This window comes from Choloepus didactylus, chromosome 7 (assembly GCF_015220235.1).
Source record: "Choloepus didactylus isolate mChoDid1 chromosome 7, mChoDid1.pri, whole genome shotgun sequence".
In the NCBI taxonomy this organism is placed as follows: Eukaryota; Metazoa; Chordata; class Mammalia; order Pilosa; family Megalonychidae; genus Choloepus; species Choloepus didactylus.
Genome location: NC_051313.1, coordinates 135074887 through 135098872, shown reverse-complemented (window position 1 = coordinate 135098872; position 23986 = coordinate 135074887). Strand labels below are relative to the sequence as shown.

The 23986-nt window shown below is 37.4% G+C and overlaps 1 protein-coding gene across 2 annotated transcripts in view; it reads left to right on the top strand.

Moving 5' to 3' along the window:
- RNF144B (ring finger protein 144B) overlaps positions 1-23986 on the top strand; it is a 191432-nt gene that overhangs the window by 155252 nt on the left and 12194 nt on the right. For both annotated transcript variants that reach the window (XM_037842617.1, XM_037842616.1), the window contains exon 4: positions 6627-6687. In XM_037842617.1, coding sequence (XP_037698545.1) covers positions 6627-6687 — 61 coding nt within the window. The remainder of the gene's footprint in view (positions 1-6626; positions 6688-23986) is intronic.

The window sequence follows — 23986 nt, the reverse complement described above, 5'->3', positions numbered from 1 at the left end:
TGCTGGAAGTGCTAGCCAGGGCAATCCGGCAAGACAAAGAAATAAAAGGCATCCAAATTGGAAAAGAAGAAGTAAAACTGTCATTGTTTGCAGATGATATGATCTATATCTAGAAACCCTGAGAAATCAACGATACACCTACTAGAGCTAATAAACAAATTTAGCAAAGTAGCGGGATACAAGATTAATGCACATAAGTCAGTAATGTTTCTATATGCTAGAAATGAACAAAACTGAAGAGACACTCAAGAAAAAGATACCATTTTCAATAGCAACTAAAAAAATCAAGTACCTAGGAATAAACTTAACCAAAGATGTAAAAGACCTATACAAAGAAAACTACATAACTCTACTAAAAGAATAGAAGGGGACCTTAAAAGATGGATTCCTATCCATGTTCATGGATAGGAAGGCTAAATGTCATTAAGATGTCAATTCTACCCAAACTCATCTACAGATTCAATGCAATCCCAATCAAAATTCCAACAACCTACTTTGCAGACTTGGAAAAGCTAGTTATCAAATTTATTTGGAAAGGGAAGATGCCTCGAATTGCTAAAGACACTCTAAAAAGAAAAACGAAGTGGGAGGACTTACACTCCCTGACTTTGAAGCTTATTATAAAGCCACAGTTGCCAAAACAGCATGGTACTGGCACAAAGATAGACATATAGATCAATGGAATCGAATTGAGAACTCAGAGATAGACCCTCAGATCTATGGCCGACTGATCTTTGATAAGGCCCCCAAGTCACCGAACTGAGCCATAATGGTCTTTTCAACAAATGGGGCTGGGAGAGTTGGATATCCATATCCAAAAGAATGAAAGAGGACCCCTACCTCACCCCCTACACAAAAATTAACTCAAAATGGATCAAAGATCTCCAATATAAAAGAAAGTACCATAAAACTCCTAGAAGATAATGTAGGAAAACATCTTCAAGACCTTGTATTATGAGGCCACTTTCTAGACTTTACACCCAAAGCACAAGCAACAAAAGAGAAAATAGATAAATGGGAACTCCTCAAGCTTAGAAGTTTCTGCACCTCAAAGGAATTTCTCAAAAAGGTAAAGAGGCAGCCAACTCAATGGGAAAAAATTTTTGGAAACCATGTATCTGACAAAAGACTGATATCTTGCATATACAAAGAAATCCTACAACTCATGACAATAGTACAGACAGCCCAATTATAAGATGGGCAAAAGATATGAAAAGACAGTTCTCTGAAGAGGAGATAGAATGGCCAAGAACACATGAAAAATGTTCAGCTTCACTAGCTATTAGAGAGATGCAAATTAAGACCACAATGAGATACCATCTAACACCGGTTAGAATGGCTGCCATTAAACAAACAGGAACTACAAATGCTGGAGGGGATGTGGAGAAATTGGAACTCTTATTCATTGGTGGGACTGTTAATATGGTTCAGCCACTTGGAAGTCAGTCTGGCAGTTCCTTAGAAAACTAGATATAGAGCTACCATTCGATCCAGCGATTGTCACTCTCCGGTAATATCGCGAAGATCGGAAAGCAGTGACACGAACAGATAACTGCACGCCAATGTTCATAGCAGCATTATTCACAATTGCCAAGAGATGGAAACACCCAAATGTCCTTCAACAGATGAGTGGATAAATAAAATGTGGTATATACACACGATGGAATACTACGCGGCAGTAAGAAGGAACGATCTGGTGAAACATATGACAACATGGATGAACCTTGAAGACATAATGCTGAGCGAAATAATCCAGGCACAAAAAGAGAAATATTATATGCTACCACTAATGTGAACTTTGAAAAATGTAAAACAAATGGTTTATAATGTAGAATGTAGGGGAACTAGCAGTAGAGAGCAATTAAGGAAGGGGGAACAATAATCCAAGAGAACAGATAAGCTATTTAACGTTCTGGGGATGCCCAGAAATGACTATGGTCTGTTAATTTCTGATGGATGTAGTAGGAACAAGTTCACTGAAATGTTGCTATATTATGTAACTTTCTTGGGGTAAAGTAGGAACATGCTGGAAGTTAAGCAGTTATCTTAGGTTAGTTGTCTTTTTCTTACTCCCTTGCTATGGTCTCTTTGAAATGTTCTTTTATTGTATGTTTGTTTTCTTTTTAACTTTTTTTTTCATACAGGTGATTTGAAAAAAGAAGGGAAAGTTAAAAAAAAAAAAAAAAAAAAAAAAAAAAAAGGAAAAAGAAAAACAAGGGAAAAAAAAAAAAAAAAAGATGTAGTGCCCCCTTGAGGAGCCTGTGGAGAATGCAGGGGTGTTCGCCTACCCCACCTCCATGGTTGCTAACATGACCACAGACATAGGGGACTGGTGGTTTGATAGGTTGAGCCCTCTACCATAAGTTTTACCCTTGGGAAGACGGTTGCTGCAAAGGAGAGGCTAGGCCTCCCTGTATTTGTGCCTAAGAGTCTCCTCCTGAATGCCTCTTTGTTGCTCAGAAGTGGCCCTCTCTCTCTGGCTAAGCCAACTTGAAAGGTGAAATCACTGCCCTCCCCCCTACGTGGGATCAGACACCCAGGGAAGTGAATCTCCCTGGCAACGTGGAATATGACTCCCGGGGAGGAATGTAGACCCGGCATCGTGGGATGGAGAACATCTTCTTGACCAAAAGGGGGATGTGAAAGGAAATGAAATAAGCTTCAGTGGCAGAGAGATTCCAAAACGAGCCGAGAGATCACTCTGGTGGGCACTCTTACGCACACTTTAGACAACCTTTTTTAGGTTCTAAAGAATTGGGGTAGCTGGTGGTGGATACCTGAAACTATCAAACTACAACCCAGAACCCATGAATCTCGAAGACAGTTGTATAAAAATGTAGCTTATGAGGGGTGACAGTGGGATTGGGAATGCCATAAGGACCAAACTCCACTTTGTCTAGTTTATGGATGGATGTGTAGAAAAGTAGGGGAAGCAAACAAACAGACAAAGGTACATAGTGTTCTTTTTTACTTCAATTGCTCTTTTTCACTCTAATTATTATTCTTGTTATTTTTGTGTGTGTGCTAATGAAGGTGTCAGGGATTGATTTAGGTGATGAATGTACAACTATGTAATGGTACTGTAAACAATCGAAAGTACAATTTGTTTTGTATGACTGCGTGGTATGTGAATATATCTCAATAAAATGATGATTAAAAAAAAAAAAAAAAAAAATGAAACTGAATTCATTTTCTCTTTGAATTAAATTTCTTTTCTTTGGGGAAGAATTTCTAGAAGGATGGTGAGGATGAAAAGTTGAAATCAAGTTAAGGACTTTTGCCTTTTAACTTATCTGTTAGGCAAGAATCATCGATGGAGACAAAAATTAGTGGGCAAAAATAGGAGGAGAAGCAGGATGTTTTTGTATCTCAGAGTCTCGGAGTGTCTCCCTACCAAGCATGTGTTGATTACGAAGGGTAGAGAAGCCTGCAGAATCACCTGAACCAAGTTGGAAAGTTAACATCACCAGTAAGGAGACATGTCGTGCAAAAATATCAGGCCTGGACTCACAAACATGCCAAGGGGATGAAAGGCAAAGAAAGACTAAGGAACTGTCACAGACTGGAGATGACTAAGGAGGCATGACAGCTAAATGCAAGGTAGATTGGATTTGGACTACAGAAAAGCACATTAGTCAGACAATTGTGGAAATTTGAATAAGGCCAGATTAGTTAATTGTATTGTATTGATGTAAATTTCCCGATTTCAATAATTGTACCTTGGGTATATAAGATGTTAACATTAGGAGAAGTTGGGGGAATGGTATACAGGAACTTGACACAAGTTTAGCAGCTTTTTGGAAGTCTTAAACTTATTTCAAAATAAAAGTTGAAAAAGAATGCTGTGATATGATTTTTAATTATTTGGAATTTCTTTATTGGCAGAAAGAGGATAATTGCATACAAGACACCTCTATATTATCTCATATTGTACTCTAGGATTTTCACTCTAGTAAATCAGTTTTAGATTCCTTGTGATTTCCTTCAGGCATTAGTTGTAGCCCTTATACCTGCGGCCTGGTTGAGCTTTCCAATAATCATCCCAACACATCGTTGTAGAAATAGAGGCCTTGATCAATAGCACAGTAGCTCCCCATGACAGCGGAACCAGGAACTTAATACTTTGGATCATCCTTTTCCCAGGTCCAGCTTTCTCTCATTGAAAGCCAAAAGCATGATAGTTCTAATCAGTAAATTAGTTCTAATGTGCAAAATCCGACAGAGAACAAGATCAAGTTAGTGGGGTTAGATCTTTTGGTTAAACTCATTTTTTAATTTGTTGCTGTCCCAGTAATATAAGTTCCTTTAAGGGCAGCTTCTTTATCTCCTATCCCACTGTATCCCCAGGAGTCCAGCCCAGTGCTTTACCCATAGTGGATAGTAACAAGTGTATTGAAATTGCAAGTCTTAATGGCTGGGGATGGAGGTTGGGGGGTGGGGGAGGGGTGGGGATGGCTGGGGAAGAGACTGTGTGTTGTGGGGTTATCTTCATTACAAAGGATCAAATAGAGTGAGATTTAATGAAATTCATTTTTGTTTGTGATTGCATGTTTCAACAGAACAATTATTTTACCTAATTCCATATAAACATTTGACCCATAAAATAATAAATAGGAAATTGAAAGTATTGTAAGAGACAAAAGTATATCAGAGACCTATGGCTTCCCTGCTGGCAGTAATATGTACTCTAGCAAAATTTATCTTTCTAATTTAAAATGAAACATCCATCCCTGCTGTTATGACTTTTTACTGCATTAATTTCTGTCATTTTTTTCATTAGCATTTTATCGATGTCAAAATTATCTTACCTCCTGCTTGCTTTGTCTTCCATAAACTGTGTTTGACTTTGAAGGTTTACAGATTGCTTATCATTGAACTTAAATCAGAATTTTTAGGGGTTAACGTTTAAATGTTTAAAGAAAGTTTTCATCAGGTCCAGAAAATCTTTTAGATAGTGATGAGTGGTTTACAGGACTGTCCTGTATTGTCTCAGAGGCTCAAAGACTTCAAATAACTTTTTTGGGGGATTTTTAAAATGGATTTATAGAACCTCACTGAGGTCTCTTGGGCCTAGATGATATCATCCCAGGTCACCTTGGTCCAAAAGTTGAAGTTACATTAGGTTATTTCCCTCTACCCACAATAAATCAGTGAGGAGGTTAAGAACTGGGCTCTGATTCCTTAACGCCTACCATCTCTTCACCTGCTTCCACTTTCTGTCTCCAGCTCTTCCTTTTATTTATGAGACACTTTTGGCTTTTAGAAAAGATGTCTGGGCAGGATAATAACATGAAACAAAGCTGACTTTCAGTATAATAAAATTCTAATCATAATTTGTTTTTCGCAGTGATTGCTGGGGAGGTTTTACTTAAGGTACTAGATGACAATGCAGCATCCTTCCCACACCCACCAAGCTGGAGAAAATGTTTTTAAATTAATTTCCATACTTGAAATGGAGAATATTTAACTTGACTATTTTGTGGTTCTTCTTACATTTTAGCTAACTTAATTTAATGCATTTGCAAAATGAACATTGATTTTTTGTGTGTGACGGGAGGTTTAGACTTAAATACATTTTTAAATTGTATTGGTTAAATACAATTTTAGCTGCATATTTTCTTTCTCCACTTTTCTCAAAGCAGACATCTTTTCCTTTCATTAGTTGCAAGAACTTTCATCTAGATATATTTCATGCCCCCAAAAATGTAATACTTTTAGAGTTAGAATTGTCAAAGCTAAGACTGTGTCCTGTATCAACTTGCTCGGTGCCTGGGAGCCTAATATCAAATCCTTTGATTTTCTCAGTTGTAAACCTTTCAAAGAACGTTAATATACTTACATCTTGACGTCAATGGAATCAGTATTTTTAGAATGTCAGTTTAAGAGCAGTTAGCTTTTCCTGCATCTGCCTTTGGAAGGCATTTTTAGAATGATTAATTTGAAATGTCATTTGGTTAAATACAAATCACTGTTGTTTACTAATAAACTTTAGTTCATGTCACCAACATTGCACATGGAAATGGCAGTCTAGAGACGAGAAATGTGCTTGGCATTTCTTTTTCTGCTAAGTCATGGAATGGTGATTCATGATAACCAAGACTTCAGGGCTCCATCAAGTGATTTTTTTTTTGCAGAAGATAATTTTTATATTGCTTAGAAGGTATTATTTCCTAGACAGAAAATGGAGTTTTCATAATTCCCAAGGCACTATCCATCCAAACATTAGTTTTTAAGGGTTCTGGAGCTAGAACTATAATCTGCTCTAAAATTTATTGAATGTAGAGAGAAAAAGAGCATCTTTGATATGTGTAAACAAATAATTTGGGGAATCCATGTGTAAGAATTTGCTTGTCTGACCTTAGTGGTCCCTGGTAAAAGAATGGAAAGCAACCAGTGAGCTGTGTGATTGGGGTCTTGAGCAATGATTCTCATCCAGGTCTGGGGAATGGGGATGGTTTGAGAACTGCTATATGTTACTACATGGGTGGTGTGGAGCAAAGAAGTTTGCCAACCATTGGTCTAGAGAGGATAGAGTAAGCAGAACAAGAAAGAGCAACCATAAAAGACTGGTAACTCAGGGCTCTATGATTACTGAAATCTCATCTTTCCATTGTCTCTGTTTTCAGATTGCCTGTTTGGTACCTGTGGATCAGTTTCAGCTTTATCAACGGTTAAAATTTGAACGAGGTATGCACTCTTCTATTTATGCCAATGGTTAATGTGGTTTTCCTTGTGTCATCTTTACACTAACTTGCATGGTAGATTAAGGCAGCTGTGGGCGGTCAACAAAGGTGCCAGGGCACCCTAAAAGGGGAAAACTGTAATTGCAACATAAAATTTCAACTCTTAGTCACTGCCAGAAAAAATATGCAGGCCAGCAGGAAATAGAACTTTCCTGTTCGTTGTTTTGTATTTTTAAACTGGCTCATGTGAGAGAGGTTCTGCAAAAGATGGATAGTTTTCATGATAACAATAATAAAGTTGGCTCTCATAATGGGTTTTACCAACGATTTTCCCACTTTCAAAGATTACTTCAAAACATAAACCAACAGTTTTAGCTTCCTAGGCTGCTCAAAGCAAATACCATGAAATGGATTGGCTTAAACAATGGGAATTTATTAACTTACATTTTTGAGGTTGGGAAAATATCCAAATCAAGGCATCATCAAGGTGATACTTTCTTCCTGAAGACTGGCTGCTGGTGATCCTTGGCTGCTCTGTCACATGGCGAGATACCTGGTGGCATCTGCTGGTTTCCCCCATCTCTTCCAGGTTTTGTTTATTTCAGCTTCTTGCTTCTATGGCTTTCTTTTTCTTTGTCAGAATTTCATTCTCTGTTAAAGGACTCCAGTAATACTGTTAAGCTCCATCCTGGTTGAGGTGGGACACATCTTAACTGAAGTAGCCTCATCAAAAGGTCATATTTATAAGTAGCCTCATCAGAAGGTCGTATTTACAGTGGATTCACACCCACAGGAATGGACTAGATTTAAGAACATGTTTTTCTGGGATACATTCAACTTCAAACCACCACACCAACCCCATATGTTTTTACAGCTCTTTATAATATTCATCATTTGTCCTTATGATACTGCTATTGCAATCATAATGATGGCTGAGAGAGTTTGGATGCTGTAAATCTACTATTTATTGCATTGATTTTCTTTCTGACTTTGGACTTGGCATAATTTTTATACAGCTTTTCTGTTTATAGCCCTCATTTATTTGTGGAAATTAGATTTTTGCTCCTTTTGGCCTCAAATTGATCTTTTTAGGAGCCTTTTCCCTCCTGCCACACTCTAGTATATTCTTGAACTAAATGGTCAATTTTTTATTATCTGTGAAGTAGGAGAAAGGAGTGTTTCCCTAAAAACTCATAGAACTGATGTAGTCTTATTGATTATATAAAATAAAATCTAATTTAGCATGAACATAATGTTTTCTGCTTGCTAACCTTTTAATCTGGACTAATAAAGTCTAGAATTAAGGGTAGGGGAACAAATGAACGTTTATCTATCATGTGTCAGTGACTTTGGTAAGCAGAATTACCATTCTCTTGTTTAGTCCTTGTAACTACCCTGACAAATAATTCTTGCAGGGAAAAAGAGAAGAGAAAACCTTGATAGAGCATGAAGAGGAGTTGGTAGGAATACTTGCAGGGCATCACAGGATGGCTTTTGCTACCCTGGACCGAGGTCTGGTTTGGTGTTATAGGCTAAGAAAGTGGACTCATTTTTTTCAGCAAGCCAAAGACAGATTCATCTCTCATGGGTGTATCACTTAACTGAACTCACAAGAATGGTATATAAAGTAGGAATGTACTTTTTAAAAATCTCAAATTAGATTACTTCCATTTCAAATAGCTAGTACATTTTGCCTATAGGAAGTTCCAGATAGGTAGACAGAAATAGAATGCTAGGTAAACATAGACTCAGAACCAGTGTAGTCAGATGGATTGTAGGTTTAATGGGTGAAGACATTGCCTGATCCATCTGTCCTGTATGGATTCTGAGCTAACTAGAGAAATTAATGATGGGGATAGTTTATCTTAACCAACCGCCTCCCCTCCCCAATCCATCAACATGGGCTGATTAGATTGAACATGGTAACAACAGTTGTTTATTTATTGGATGTGACAGCCAAAGATGATAATGGTGTCCAGCAGCTGCCCTGCTGTTCTTATTCTTTAGAGTCACCATTATAAAATCAACACAGACATTCTAGGTATTCATCCTGTAGATGAAAATGGCTGTTGGTGAGCACCATGACTTAAGGGCTCTTACCAAGGGAAAGTCAAAGAAATTAGGAAACTGGGGCTCTGAGATTTCAATTTTTGGCAATTTATAATCATGTATGTCTTCATTATTAGCCATTAAAAGTATTGCTTATTATTGGAAAATAGATATTCCAAATAAGAAGTCTTTGTGGAGAAAAATATTTTGAATGGGAATGGGCCAAAACCATCATTCTGCTAACAAAGCAGAGAAAGACCATTTGACATTGGTTGGCTAATCTGTTAATCCATTTTCCATCCATCTGTGACTTTTCCTTTGGCTACTACTATGTTTGTGGGTTTTCTCTTTCTGTGTCAGTATTCCAATATTAACAAAGAAAAGGGAATTCGACATTTGGCACATATTACTGTTCACTGCTTTGCTTTCTAATGGTTCTCAAAGCACATGCTTGATGATTAATGCTGGAAGTTTGCTTGTCTCTTGTTTCCAGAATCTACTTTTTCAAAACAGCTTTTAGAAATTGGGTTAAGTTTATTTATCTCTAGTTCTTAAGCAGTTCCCTATTTTTCATGACTGTTTTACTTACTGTAACTGTGAGTTGCTTGGTAGGTTAATTGGTCTGTTTGTATTTATATTACCATATAGTGGTTGTATTGTCTCATATTGTTCTCAATAAGAAAATGAGTAAGACAGGAATTTGCTTTCTCCTTTTTACCTGTTAAACCCTATGACATTTGTTCATGTATTCATTATATACTTATTTATGTACTGAGCAGTATCATGTGCCAAGTGCAGTTCCAGAAGCTGCTTCAAGCTGTGGTTCCATCTTTCTTTGTTCTTGGCCCTTTTCATGAGCTTCCTTTTATTTTGATTCTTAACATTTATGATATGGTTCTTAGAATTCCATATCATCTTTTATTTATCCTTAAATGCTCCCCACTCCATCCTTTGCATCTGATCATAAAAGTTTTTGTCTCACCAGAGCTTCCTGCATAGTTATTTGGTTTCTTTACGTGTGTTTTTTGCTCTTTATAAGTAACGATACTCATTAGTCATCTTCCTTTTCATAGTTTCTGATTACAAGCCCATTCTTATCATCTGTAGGCTGTAGGTTGTGTTTTGGTTTTTTTGGTCTTTTGATCCTGCTTTTCTGGCATTTTGTGGTAGACGTATGACTAGGTTTCCTTCCTAGGCAGATTTGTGCTTTTAGATGATAACACTTTCTCCTCAGCTTCTTGCTGCCTCTACCAGCCAGTTCTGCCTATCTATCAGTTTTGATCTAAAACAGCACCCTCTAGATATTTCGGTTTCCCTCTGAAAGACAATAGCATGGGCAGGATAATTTATCAGAAGGTAGAGTGAGGGTTCTAAAGGGGACCCAGGTGAGAGGCACACTGTTAAGTGTGTCTGCCTCTCCCTGTGTGGACATCCATTTCCTCATTGATAAAATGAGGATATTAATAGAATAAATACTTATCCTAGGGTTGTCATAAGGAATGACTGTGTTAATGTTGTGCATCTGTCACAGTTTGCACTCAATAAATTATTACTGTGATTTTTATTGTCATTATTATTATTTGTCACCACTACCCCCAAATCATACTTCTTTTGCAGTGTTCTAAATTGAATTAAGAAAGCTTCTCTCAGGATCTAGATCATACTTTGGACTGAGTGTTCTCTTATGTAGCATAACAATATCATTTCTGTTTTCTTATCATCTTTATCCAAATATTTTTAGCATGTTTCCACCCTCATTGTCAAGGTACTTGATATGCAATGCTAATTCCTTAAACCATCAATCATTTTCCTTTAATACAGTGTACCCTTACTCTAAGGGTGAATCCTGACTTCTCTGATCACCTCCAAGGAGATCATGCCTTACTGATCGGAGGCATCCAAGGTTGCTGCTTTAAAGAGAAAAGATTCCCATGGTCATAGTAGGAATGAAAATCTGTTTAATAGCATAATCATATTTTAGCACAGAGACGCTATTCTAGCAGTGAAAAAGGCCTGATCCCATCGTGTTTTCACTCCTTTACATGAATTATGCAAATTCATGATTCCTGTGGGTCTTCACTTATCAGGGTTATACTAGATAACCTCAAAGGTTGTTTCCTTTCCAACTTGGAAATTCTGTGGGTGTAAAATACTCTTTAGCTATCTTGAGAGTAATCCCTCTGTTGGCGGCCCCCTCTGTTTGGGTATGTTTACTATAGCAGATGCTCATCCTGATCAGTTTAGTCTAATTGCCTTTTAACTATCTGCAAAAGACCTTCCGTTCTTTGAGATAGCAGAAAGCAAATTAACTTTGGCATAATTAAAAATGCAGTGGGTCATAAAAGCTAAAATGGTTTGATTTATTTCAGCTGACAATTAAATTAGCTTGTGCACATGGTATTTCCCACAATAATAAAAATTCATGTGGTGTCTTTTTGGCATAGCTAACAGTGGTGGAGAATGGCAGAAAACCTACTTGTCAGTTGAGAGAATATACAACAGGATAAAGAGCAAACTGCACATATCTATGCTAATGAGGTCAGGTGGGAAAAGCAAGCGTCTCTAATTCAGTTCCTCCACACTGAAAAGAAAACAATCACTGGAGTCAGACGTGGTCATTAAGTTTCATGGTAGTTTTATTTTCTCAGAATGTTTCTATTTCCCCAAAACTGTCAGAACAGAGAAGTAGGAAAATAGTTTTAAGGAGCATTTCCTGCCTTGCATAATTTACGTGACCAAGCAGAGTCTTAACATCAAATGGTCTTGGAGATTTGCTTCAGTAATCAATTCTACTTTTCATGAGTCGATTCCAGTTCAAAGTCTGTGAATTTGTCTGTCTTTGATAGAAATATGTCACAGTTAATCACTTCCCAATCATTTTCATATTAAAGTTTTGGAGGCACTATTATTTGGGGGCTGATTTATAGAGGTTTCTGGTTTTTCTTTTTCTAGATTTTTCCCTCAAAGTTTCATAATGCTTTCATCCCTGCTCATGCAGAGGAGATTATTTGAAAAGGCATTAGCTCACTTTCTTCCCACTTTGGAATAGAAATTTGACAGAGAAGAAACAAAACATTAAAGTTTTTGAATAATTGAGCATTCTGTTTCCTAGGCCAAAAGCCAGGAGGCACAATGGCGTTCACAGTAATAATGATTAGTAACTGTTTTTAAGAAAAATATCCCTCCAACCCGTGGTTGCTCTACATCTCCTCAAATTCCTCTCAGATTGTTGGTGGGAAGAAGAGAGTGAAGAGAAGAAAGCTCTTCCTCATGAGACAGTGATTTGGCTATCACCTGGTAGCCATCAATTTGTTCTTTTTGGCTTGGGTTCTGAGCAGTCCCAATAGCTGCCAGGGCTGCCAATGTCTGCTTCTGCTTTTTTTCTCCCCCTCCTTTTTTACTAGTCTGTTCTGTAGGCCATGAAGTTTCTCATTCCCGCTGTGATACACTCTGCTTACATGAGGTATATAAAGGTATATAAAGCCATGCTCTTAAATGCCATGTTAGAATTATAATTATTTCTTAAAATAGCTCTCTTAACTTCGATTTACTCTTATTTATAGTTCCTCTCATAGGAGCTGAGCTGAACGGCCATCTGAAGAATGCCATGCTTGCTTAGATTCCTATCAGTGGAATCTGGCCACCCTTTCACATCTGGATCCCTCTTCCTTTGGGGGAAGCGCTTCTCCAAGAAACTCCAAGGTGTTCCCTGCAAAAATCTTTCTGGTTTCTTGTTTCTGTTCCCCAGAAGTATCTGACTGGTGGTGGTGTTGCTAAACAATATAGAACCTTACTGTATATGCTATTATTATCTTTTATTTCCACAGGTAATTGATCTACAAATACTATTTCTTATTCTTCTGTTATGTCACTTCATTCATTTATTCAGCAAATGCTATGTTCGAGGCATACTTTTATGTCAGTGGTTCTCAACTGGGGTGATTTGCCCCTCCTCCCCCCAAGGGACATTTAGCAATGTCTGGAGACATTTTTGGTCACATCTGGGGTGGGGGGATGCGGGTAGCATCTAATGGTAGGGAACAGATATACTGCTAAACATATTCCAGTGCACAAGACAGCCAGCCCTCCACAACAAAGAATTATTTGGTTCAAAATTACAGTAATGCCAAGGCTCAGAAACTCTGGCTTATATGATGACGATACAGTGATCATCAGGACAAAGTCCCTGCTCCAAAAAGCCGAATGTCTGTGTGGAGGTGGAGGGAAGAGGGTTAGACAATAAATAAATGAATAATATTACATGGTGATTTATATACCCTGTATATAAATAAAGAGGCTAAAGGGAAAGAGAGAGATGAGGAGAAGTGTTTTAGAGCAGAGTTCATGGAAGACCTCTCTGAGAGGTTATATCTGAGTAGACTTGATTTGAAGTGAGCAAGTCACATGAATAGTTAAGGAAAGAGCATTTCAGACAGAGTTAAAGGTTAGTACAAAGGCCCAGAGGGAAGACAGTTCTTGTGATAGAGCTAAGCATGCAGAGGGGAGAGTCATGAGAGATAAGTTGGGAAAAGTAGTCAATGACCCAGTCATGTAGTTTATGATGATAAGGCTCGAGTGTGATGAGAAGCCATTGGAGGGTTTTGATCAGGAGAGTGCCATGGTGTGACTTCCAGTTTTTAGATCCCTCAGGTTGCTGTAGGAAGAACAGATGGTAGTGGGACAAGAGTGGCAGCAGAGAGATCTATTAAAAGGCTACTGTAGTGGCATAATCCAAGATCGTGCATGGGATTATATGTTAGAAGTGGAAGTAGTGAAAAATCATCAGATTTGGAGTATATTTGAAGATTTGCAATTGTCAGGATTTTCTAAGTGGAGATGCATTTGGAAATATGAGTCTGAAGTGGACACAGCAAATAAGAAAAACTTCTTCAAAGAGCTTTTCATTTTTCTTAAAAAGGAACAGAAAAATTCATGATCCAGTAGAGTGCAAGCATAGTGAATCTAGAAATATTGAACAAGAGCTTTTCAAAATACCTCCCAAGTTGCATGTATTCATAAATCATTCAAGAGATGTTTATAGAACCCTAGCTTTGTGTAAGTCACTGTGTTTTCCAAAGTATTTGGCTGTAACTGAGAATAAAAAATACAGTTTATCTTGAAAGCCAGCACACACACACAGACATAACAACAAAGACATAACAAATCTTTAGGAAAACTATTCTTATTAGGTGAAATGCACTTGATCTTCTTTTCTAATCTATTTCATTTTTAAAAACTTGCTGTATGGCCCATTAAATCTGATTTTTCAGTTCACTAATAGGTTGTAACCCTCATTTGAAAAACACCACGATAAAGAATGCAACTTGTATATCTGCTTTCTAAGAGTTTAAAGTCACACTCACATTAAGATTAAGGATTGCAAGGAAGGGAAAAGGGAAGAATTTCCCTCATTCTTGTGGACAACCTAGTATATGTCGGGCCCTGTATTAAGTGTTGTATTTAGTGTCTAATTTAATCTTAACCATCCCCATTATAGGGAAGGCAAAATGGCAGGTTAAATGGTTCCTCTTTTAAGTGGTGCAGATACACTTTCTACTCTAGCATGATTTCCCCAGACTGAGTTCAGAGAAAGCTCAAGACCACTACTATTCTATAAAATCCTACTGCTTTATTAAATGTGGAAAGCTCTTCTTTAGCATTATTTGGATAAAAGTTGGAAATCAAAATTAATTTTAGATTGGCTGCTTATTCATGGTTATGACCTGTAGGCTTAAATTTGATTTTTAAAATGTGCGATTATAAATTACCCTCAAAAGCAGAGCTAATTTTGCTCCATGTTTTCTGGTTCTCACAAATATAACAGTCCCAATCTCTAGCTCTTCTAACCAAATTAATAGTTACCTGTTGTAGGAGTAGAAAGTGGGCATTTGAGCTGAGAGGTCTCTGTTACAAATCAAAAATTCAGAAGGTGCAAAAAACTAGGAGGGAATGCGATAAAAAAAAAAAAAAAAAAGGAATGCTCAGAGAACAAGGAAAAGATTTTAGGAAATATTAATAGCAATGTTAATTTTTTAAATCTCAGTATTTACCGTAAAGAATGAAGAAGTTTGTTTATGCAAAAACCTATATGCATAATCATCAAACATTGTCTTTCAACTTATGAATTCATTCTAAATTAAATCTAACCTGTAGTATGCCCATACAATGGAATACTATTCATCAATGAAAAGTCACAAGTTAACATATACATGCAATAGCAGGCATGAAATTTTAATGCATTATGGTAAGTAATAGAAACCAGATTTAAAGGTCTTCATACTCCAATTCACACCCTCTAAGATGGCAATTATTAAAAAAAGAAAAAACGGAAAATAACAAGAGTTGGCAAGGATGCAGAGAAGTAGAAATGTTAGTATGTTGTTGATGGGAATGTAAAATGGTACAGCTGCTATGGAAAACACTTAGGAGGGTCCTCAGAAAGTAAAACATAGAATTACCATATATGACCCAGCAAAATTCCTTTCTTAGGTATAGCCACAAAAGAATTGAAAGCAAGGGACTTGGACAGATACTTGTACACCAACATTCATAGCGTCATTATTCACGATAGCCAAAAGGTGAAAGCAATCCAAATATCCATCGAGAGATGAATAGATAAACAAAATAGATAGATAAACAAAAAAACAACATGGATGAGCCTTTAAGATATTATGTTGAGTGAAGTAAGACAGACATAAAAGGAAAATACTGTATGATTTCTCGTATATGAACTACTTAGAATAAGCAAATTCATAGAGACAGAATAGTGGTTAACGGGTGGGGAGAGGAAGGAACGGGGAGTTATTGCTTAATTGGGTGTGAGTTTCTGTTTGGGATGATGAAAATATTCTGGACATAGAGATAAAAGGTACACAATATTGTCAATGTTCTTGATGTCATAGAATTGTTCATTTAAAATGGTCAAAATGATGTTATGTTACATATATTTTACCATAATTAAAAATAACTAATTTAAAATAAGAAAAAAAATCAATGAAAACTTGAAAGTTGTTAAAACGGAAAATGTTATGTTGTATATATGTTACCACAATAAAATTAAAAAAAAAATAAATATCAGAAAAACAAAAACAAGCTTAGGACAAGCTCAAGTACCTGTAAGAAGGAAAAAAAAAAAAAGAAATCTATGCCCCAAACCAAACCTTGCATGAAACAAGATGATATTATATTGCTATTGAGTGTGCCCTCTTGTATTGGTGGAAATTTCTCCAGCCTTTTCATCATGTCAAATTCTAACTAGCGGTGCTTTCTTATTTATTTAAAAAAGTGACTGATGATAGAAAGGGACTCTTATTTGAGAGTAGTAATTGGTTTAAATTCATAGATATCTGGATTCTTGTTTTTCCCCAATCCTCTGTATGCATAATAGGAAAAATTTTGATCCACTTGGGTTGACAGGTATACACTGAATATATCCCATCTGATGGGTACTGTGAAGGGTACTTGGGAACATGGTAGGGAGATCCAGAAACTTTTGTTTTTGAAATGCTGTTATTCAAAGTGAAAGAAACAGCTTATGCTCCTGGGTAGCTCTCACTGGGGTTGAAGAGCCCAGACAGATGCACAAGAACCTATTAATGAATAGTGAGTGGGAGTATATAATCAAGCACCAAATAGTCTTGAGAAGAGGATGTGCACATGTGTGTATTGTTTCAGGCATAAATACCTATTTGTATATAAGATGCTCAGGAAGTGGAAAAGGTGGGTCAGCAAATATGGCTAAAAGAACTGTCACTGTTCCAGTTTTGGGTTCTCTTCTTTTTTGTTAAGTTCTGCTTTTTTATTTTCCCGCTATTTGTGCTCCACACTTGTCTGTGCTGGATGTAGGTTTTTTATATTGACAGTGATGTGCTGGTAAACGCGTTCTGGCAGTGGGGAAGCTCTGGCTTGCAGTGTTTGCCAATTTCTGTGGTATAAATAATTCCACTGTGGCCAATGTCAAACTTTCAGCCATGAGCTGGCAAGAGCCTGCTCTGGGACATGGCTGTGTGTGTCCCTGCCCAGTGTTTCCTTTAAGTACAGAATCTTTATTCTAATACTGGCAGGAGATTATTTCCCCCCTTTTACATTTTCCACATGTGGCCACCTGCTAGTGTGGGCACCCCAGGAATTTTTTAAATTACTTCCTAATTTTAGAGTTGATTAAAAGAGAAAACTTTATTGTGGAAACTTGTTATTAAAAAAAAAAAAAAACAACTTCTATATATAACCATTACTTCCACTCCTAAGAGCTGCTCAACATATTTGTTAATAATTTCATTTCTGTTATCTCATGGGATGCACTGTCATTATTACATTGCTTTTATTTTCCCTTAACATTATATTATTTGTTTTAAAATCTCTTTCCCTTTTCATACTGTGAAATATCTGAGAAGTAAGTACCCTGTTTTTCATCTTTGTATGTCAAAGTTACTACTTGAAACCAGCCATTTGTTGATTGAACCATGAATAATAGATATTTGCCTAATTTTTAGTCTTATAATCATAAGGGGTCAAGCCTAAAGAAGAAGTTTGGCAAAATCCAAATAAAAGTGAGAGTTGAGATTTAGTCAGGGCATGAGTTGTACGAATAAAATATGGGAGAAATGTAGAAGTAAGTCTTGGCTACCATTCTTAGATGGGAGCAGAGGAGGCAGTATTGATGGTGAAGAAAGGAAATTGGGGGGTCAAGGAGAGCGTAGTGTCTTACACATCGAATATGGAGTTACAAAACAAGTATCGGCTGTAATGTGGATTGAGAAGCATTTGCTGGATGTGGTTACAGGGATGCCAGTTGCGACTTTTAGAGACCTGTTTTTAAACGTGTGGGAGTATATGCTTGGTTTCAGCTTGGTTAAGGAGGGTATGAGTGGATAGAAGTGAGAATCGGTGAATGTGGATTGCTTTCCCAAGGACTGAGATGACATAGGAAGCAGAATAGATGTGAGTTAGACAGGGACAGGGAGACTTCCTAAGGGATATTATTGTTCATTTTACTGGTAGAAAAATTTTCGTCACTGCCCTTATAAGTGACATTTCATAAATGAGGTTTGATCTTGGATGTACTATATGAAAATGTCCCTGTTTTGCCAAGTTGACGTCTTTCTACACAGACAGAACACTGATTGAGGTGGGTGGAGATCCATGGTCTGATATAGAGCATAACATACTTTCAGTTCCAGGAGTGATATTGGATGATTTAGTGATTTAATGTGCCGTGCTCATCTGTTGATGAGAGTACGAGAAGACGATGGAAATGAATCCCGGTGTAAGGCAGCTCAATGAGATTATTAGTATATAAGTCAACTGTTTTCACAGGAGAATGTCTATGCTTTTGAAAAATCCCAGAATTACTGCTTTAAATCAATAGGCAGCATTCCATCACCGTGTTAGGAATGTTGGAGCACACAAATAGAATAAGAAATAGCCTTTGCCTACCGTCTAAAGAGAGAAAGGTCATCTCCATGATCTGTAGAGAGAATAGTAATTAACAAGATGTTGGTATGCTGATTCTACCTCACACCCCCAAGTAAGACCAGCACAAAACAGAAGTAGGTCCTCTGAGAATGGATACATTATGATTTGATAAAAAAAGAAAGGGACTTTTTAAAGGAAAGGGAAGCATAGAATGAGAATTGTTCACATGGGGAAGAATGTGAAATGAAGAGGAAATTTGAATATGTTTCAGTGTAATAAAAATTAAATGTTATTCCAGAGGACAGCTTAGTTCCAGTCTCTTGCTCATATGCCAGATTGAAAGTAGCTTTCTTAAACTAGCTTCTTTTTAAATTATAAGTAATGTCTGTTCTTTTTTAAAGAATAGTAATAAAGTAAGTCTTTACCTCCTCCCTCAGCCCCTGCTCTCTACTCAAGAGAAACCATTGTTACGTTTCTTAGCTATTGTTCTAGAAATGTTAATATGTTTCTATAAATATGTTCATATTTTAATAAACATGGCCCATCTGTATTGTTCTACAATCTGCTTTATTTCCCTTAGCAATAGATCTTGGACATCTTTCCATATTGTCACGTTGATTTACCATATTTTTTAAAGCTACATAGTGTTTAGCTGTATGGATGTACATTATTTCTCTACTCACCTACATTAAATTTTATAGATCTGGCATCATGAGTTAACCTTATAGTTTATAAAATTTTATTTTGGTATATAAGGTTGTCTACAAGATAATGTTTATGGATGTTTATTTATTTTTACTTCTATACACACATTTGTATGTGTGTATATACTTTTTTTTCTTTTTGCTAAAATTTCCATGTGCCTCACATACAGAAGGATAAAATCACTGCACTCTATTTAAAAGTCATCTTGGACGGTGTGCCGAGCCCTCTATCATGGGACTTGCCTTGTGGGGCTCGTTACTGCAAAGGAGAGGCTAAACTTGCATATAATTGTGCCTAAGAGTCTCCCCCTGAGTACCTCTTTGTTGCTCAGATGTGGCCCTCTCTCTCTCTAACTGAGCCACCTTGGCAGGTGAACTCACTGCCCTCCCCCCTACGTGGGACCTGACTCCCAGGGGTGTAAATCTCCCTGGCAATGCAGGATATGACTCCTGGGGATGAATCTGGACCCAGCATCGTGGGATTGAGAATATCTTCTTGACCAAAAGGGGGATGCAAAATGAGATGAAATACTTTCAGTGGCTGAGAGATTTCAAGTGGAGTCGAGAGGTCACTCTGGTGGACATTCTTATGCACTATATAGATAACACCTCTTAGGTTTTAATGTATTGGAATAGCTAGAAGTAAATACCTGAAACTACCAAACTCCGACCCAGTAGTCTGGACTCCTTAAGACAACTGTATAATAATGTAGATTACAAGGGGTGACAGTGTGATTCTGAAGGACTTGTGGATCACACTCCCTTTGTCTAGTGTGTGGATGGATGGGTAGAAAAGTGGGGACAAAAGCTAAATGACAAATAGGGTGGGATGGGGGGAATGGTTTGGGTGTTCTTTTTTTACTCTTATTTTTTATTCTTATTCTGATTCTTTCTTGATGTAAGGAAAATGTTCAGAAATAGATTGTGGTGATAAATGCATAACTATATGATCGTACTGTGAACAGTTGATTGTACACCATGGATGATTGTGTGGTATATGAATATATTTCAATAAAACTGAATTTAAAAAAAAAAAAAAGTCATCTTGGGTGGGATGCTTTAATCCCCTTTATAAAATACGGACCATACGGGAGGAGCAGCTGTTTGAAGCGGGTACTTGTTCACCATTAGGAAAGGTATCCCAATCAATTATGATGGGTTTACCTGTAAGAAACAGATTAGCTGAATAAAAGTGGCTTGAACAGCAAGGGCATTTAATCACCTCATACCACAGATTGAGCAGAGGTAGGTTAACTTAGCAATGTGATGTGAGTTCCCTTCAGATTCCAAGATTGCTGTGATGGTTCAAGCATCACAACCTCACACAACTTTATTCATGGGCAGAAAGATAGAAGGGTGATGCTTCCCTGCATATCAGGATGGAAATCCTGTCCTAGAAGCCCCTCTGTAGACCTTCCCTTATCTCCCATTAGCCAGAATTGTGTCACGTGCCCAAGCCTTAGCTGTGGGGCTAGGAATGCAAATCTCTGGAATAATCAACATCTATGGCCACCGATAGACAGGCATTCTCAGCAACAAGGGTTGAAAGGAGTTTTGGGAGAGATGTCGGATATCTACCCTACAGAGTTTATTGGAGTAGCCCATTTCATTTTTGAATAGGGAATCAAAATCTATTCCTTTGTAACTCCACTATTGGTCTTAGCTAAACTCTCAAAACCATCCCCAAACCATCCCTAAAGAACAAGACTTCTATTAGAAAGAAATGTGTAGAAAGAAATACAATCTCTCCCTCCTCCCCTTCCTCTGCACACTTTTGGACTGTCCTTTCTATACTGTCATAGTGGAGAAAAATATACATGATCACTGTTTTCTGCTTTTGAATTTGTGTCATAGCTATACTGCATACCAAGCTCCTTTCCTTATAGGAATTCATAAACCTCTATAATTGCTCCTATATTTATTGTTTCTGCTTCCATTGTGCTGTCAGTTACCAGAAATAATAAATTGGAAGAAACAAAGGAGTCGGACCTTCTATCAAGTAATTTGAATTGAGTAGTTATGAAGATATGTTTCATCCCTGTATCTTTTTAAGATGATCACTAGGGATGCTATAAATTTTATAGTAATATGTACCATAAAGTACCTTTTCCTTTCCTTTTCCTTCTTGTTCATCAAACTTTTGATAGACTTCTGATTTAGTATGGATGGTGAGTAGATCCTTGATATGGGAATCCTTACCTCTAAATTACATACCAGCCTTTGTTTCTTTGGGTTTAGTTTTTGTGAGTAGTTAAAAGAGTTTGGAATAAAATATAAACGGTATGAAAATAAAAGGTCAATCTGGCTAAGCCAACTTGAAAGGTGAAATCACTGCCCTCCCCCCTACGTGGGATCAGACACCCAGGGGAGTGAATCTCCCTGGCAACGTGGAATATGACTCCCAGGGAGGAATGTAGACCTGGCATCGTGGGACGGAGAACATCTTCTTGACCAAAAGGGGGATGTGAAAGGAAATGAAATAAGCTTCAGTAGCAGAGAGATTCCAAAAGGAGCCGAGAGGTCACTCTGGTGGGCACTCTTACGCACACTTTAGACAACCCTTTTTAGGTTCTAAAGAATTGGGGTAGCTGGTGGTGGATACCTGAAACTATCAAACTACAACCCAGAACCCATGAATCTCAAAGACAGTTGTATAAAAATGTAGCTTATGAGGGGTGACAATGGGATTGGGAAAGCCACAAGGACCACACTCCACTTTGTCTAGTTTATGGATGGATGAGTAGAAAAATAGGGGAAGGAAACAAACAGACAAAGGTACCCAGTGTTCCTTTTTACTTCAATTGCTCTTTTTCACTCTGATTATTATTCTTGTTATTTTTGTGTGTGTGCTAATGAAGGTGTCAGGGATTGATTTAGGTGATGAATGTACAACTATGTAATGGTACTGTGAACAATCGAAAGTACGATTTGTTTTGTATGACTGCGTGGTATGTGAATATATCTCAATAAAATGAAGATTAAAAAAAAAAAAAAAAAAGGTCAAGATGCTGTAGCCTTTACAGACATACCTCGTTTTATTTTACTTTTCTTTATTAGGCTCTGCAGATACTGTGATTTTTAGAAATTGAAGGTTTGTGTCAACCCTACATTGAGCAATTCTATCAGCGCCATTTTCCCAACAGCATGGGCTTGCTTCGTTCTCTGTGTAATATTTTGGTAATTCTCATGATATTGCAAGTTTTTTCATTATTATTGTATCTATTATGGTGATCTATGATTACTGCTCTTTGTTGTTACTATTGTAATTGTTTGGGAGTGTCAGAAAACACATCCTTATAAGACGGCAAACTTAATAAATATTGTGTGTATTCTGACTGCTCCACCAACTGGCCGTTCCCCCATTTCTCTCTGTCTCCTCAGGCCTCCCTATTCCCTGAGACAAAATAATATTTAAATTAGGCAATTAAAAACCCTACAGTGGCCTCTAAGTGTCAAGTGAAAGGAAAAGTCTCATGTCTCTCACTTCAAATCAAAAGCTAGAAATGATGAAATGTAGTGTTGAAAGCTGAGGTGGGCCAAAAGCTAGACCTCTTGTGACAAACAGCCAAGTTGTGAATGCAAAGGAAAAGTTCCTGAAAGAAATTAAAAGTGCTACTCCAGTGAACACACAAATGACAAGACAGTAAAACAGCCTTCTTGCTGATATGGAGAAAGTTTTAGTGGTGTAGATAGAAGATCAAATCAGTCACAACATTCCCTTAAGCCAAAGCCTAATGCATAGGAAGGCCTAACTCTCTTCAATTCTGTGAAGGCTAAGCGAGCTGAGGAAGCTACAGAAGAAAAGTTTGAAGCTAGCAGAGGTTGGTTCATGAGGTTTAAGGAAAGAAGCCATCCCCATAACATCAAAGTGCAAGTTGAAGCAGCGAGTGCTGAGATAGAAGCTGCAACAAGTTATCCCAAAGATCTAGCTAAGATAATTGATGAAGGTGGCCACACTGAACAACAGATTTCCAGTGTAGATGAAACAGCCTTGTTTTGGAAGAAGATGCCATCTAGGACTTTCCTAGCTAGAGAGGAGAAGTCAATGCCTGGCTTCAAAGCTTCAAAGGACAGGCTGACTCTCTTGTTAGGAGATATGCAGCTGGTGACTTTAACTTGAAGCCATTGCTCATTTATCATTCCCAAAATCTTAGGGCCCTTAGAAGTACACTAAATCTACTCTGCCTGTTTTCTATAAATGGAAAAACAAAGCTTGGATGACAACATACCTGGTTACAACTTGGTTGACTGAATATTTTAAGCCTACTATTGAGACCCACTCCTCATAAAAAAAAAGATTCCTTTCGAAATATTACTGCTCATTGACAATGCACCTGGTCACCTGAGAGCTCTGATGGAGATGTACAACAAGGTTAATGTTGTTTGCATGCCTGCTAACACAACATCCTTTCTGTAGCCCATGGATCAAGGAGTCATTTCAACTTTCAAGTCTTATGATTTAAGAAATATATATTGTAAGACTATAGCTGCCATAGAGAGTGATTCCTCAGGTAGATCTGGGAAAAAAGTAAATTGAAAAAAAGTAAATTGAAAACCTTCTGGAAAGGAATCACCATTCTAAATGCCATTAAGTACATTTGTGATTCATGGGAAGAAGTCAAAACATCAACATTCACAGGTTGGAATAAGTTGATTCCAACCCCCTCATGGATGACTTTGAGGGGTTAAAGACTTCAGTGGAGGAAGTAACTGTAGCTGTGGTGGAAATAGCAAGAGAATAAGAAATAGAATTGGAGCCTGAAGATGTGACTGAATTGCTTCAATCTCATGATAAAACTTTGACAGATAAGAAGATGCATCTTATGGATGAGCAAAGAAAGTATTATTTTTTTTAAGATAGAGTCTACTCCTGGTGAAGATGCTGTGAACATTGTTGAAGTGACAACAAAAAATTTAGAATATTATATTAACTTAGTTGATAAAGCATGGCAGGGTTTGAGAGGAGACTCCAAATTTTCAAAGAAGCTCTGCTGTGGGTAAAATGCTATCAAACAACATTGCATGCTACAGAAAAATCTTTCATGAAAAGAAGAGGCAATTAATGCAGCAAACTTCATTGTTGCCTTATTTTAAGAAATTGCCACAGATACCCCAACCTTCAGCAACACCATCCTG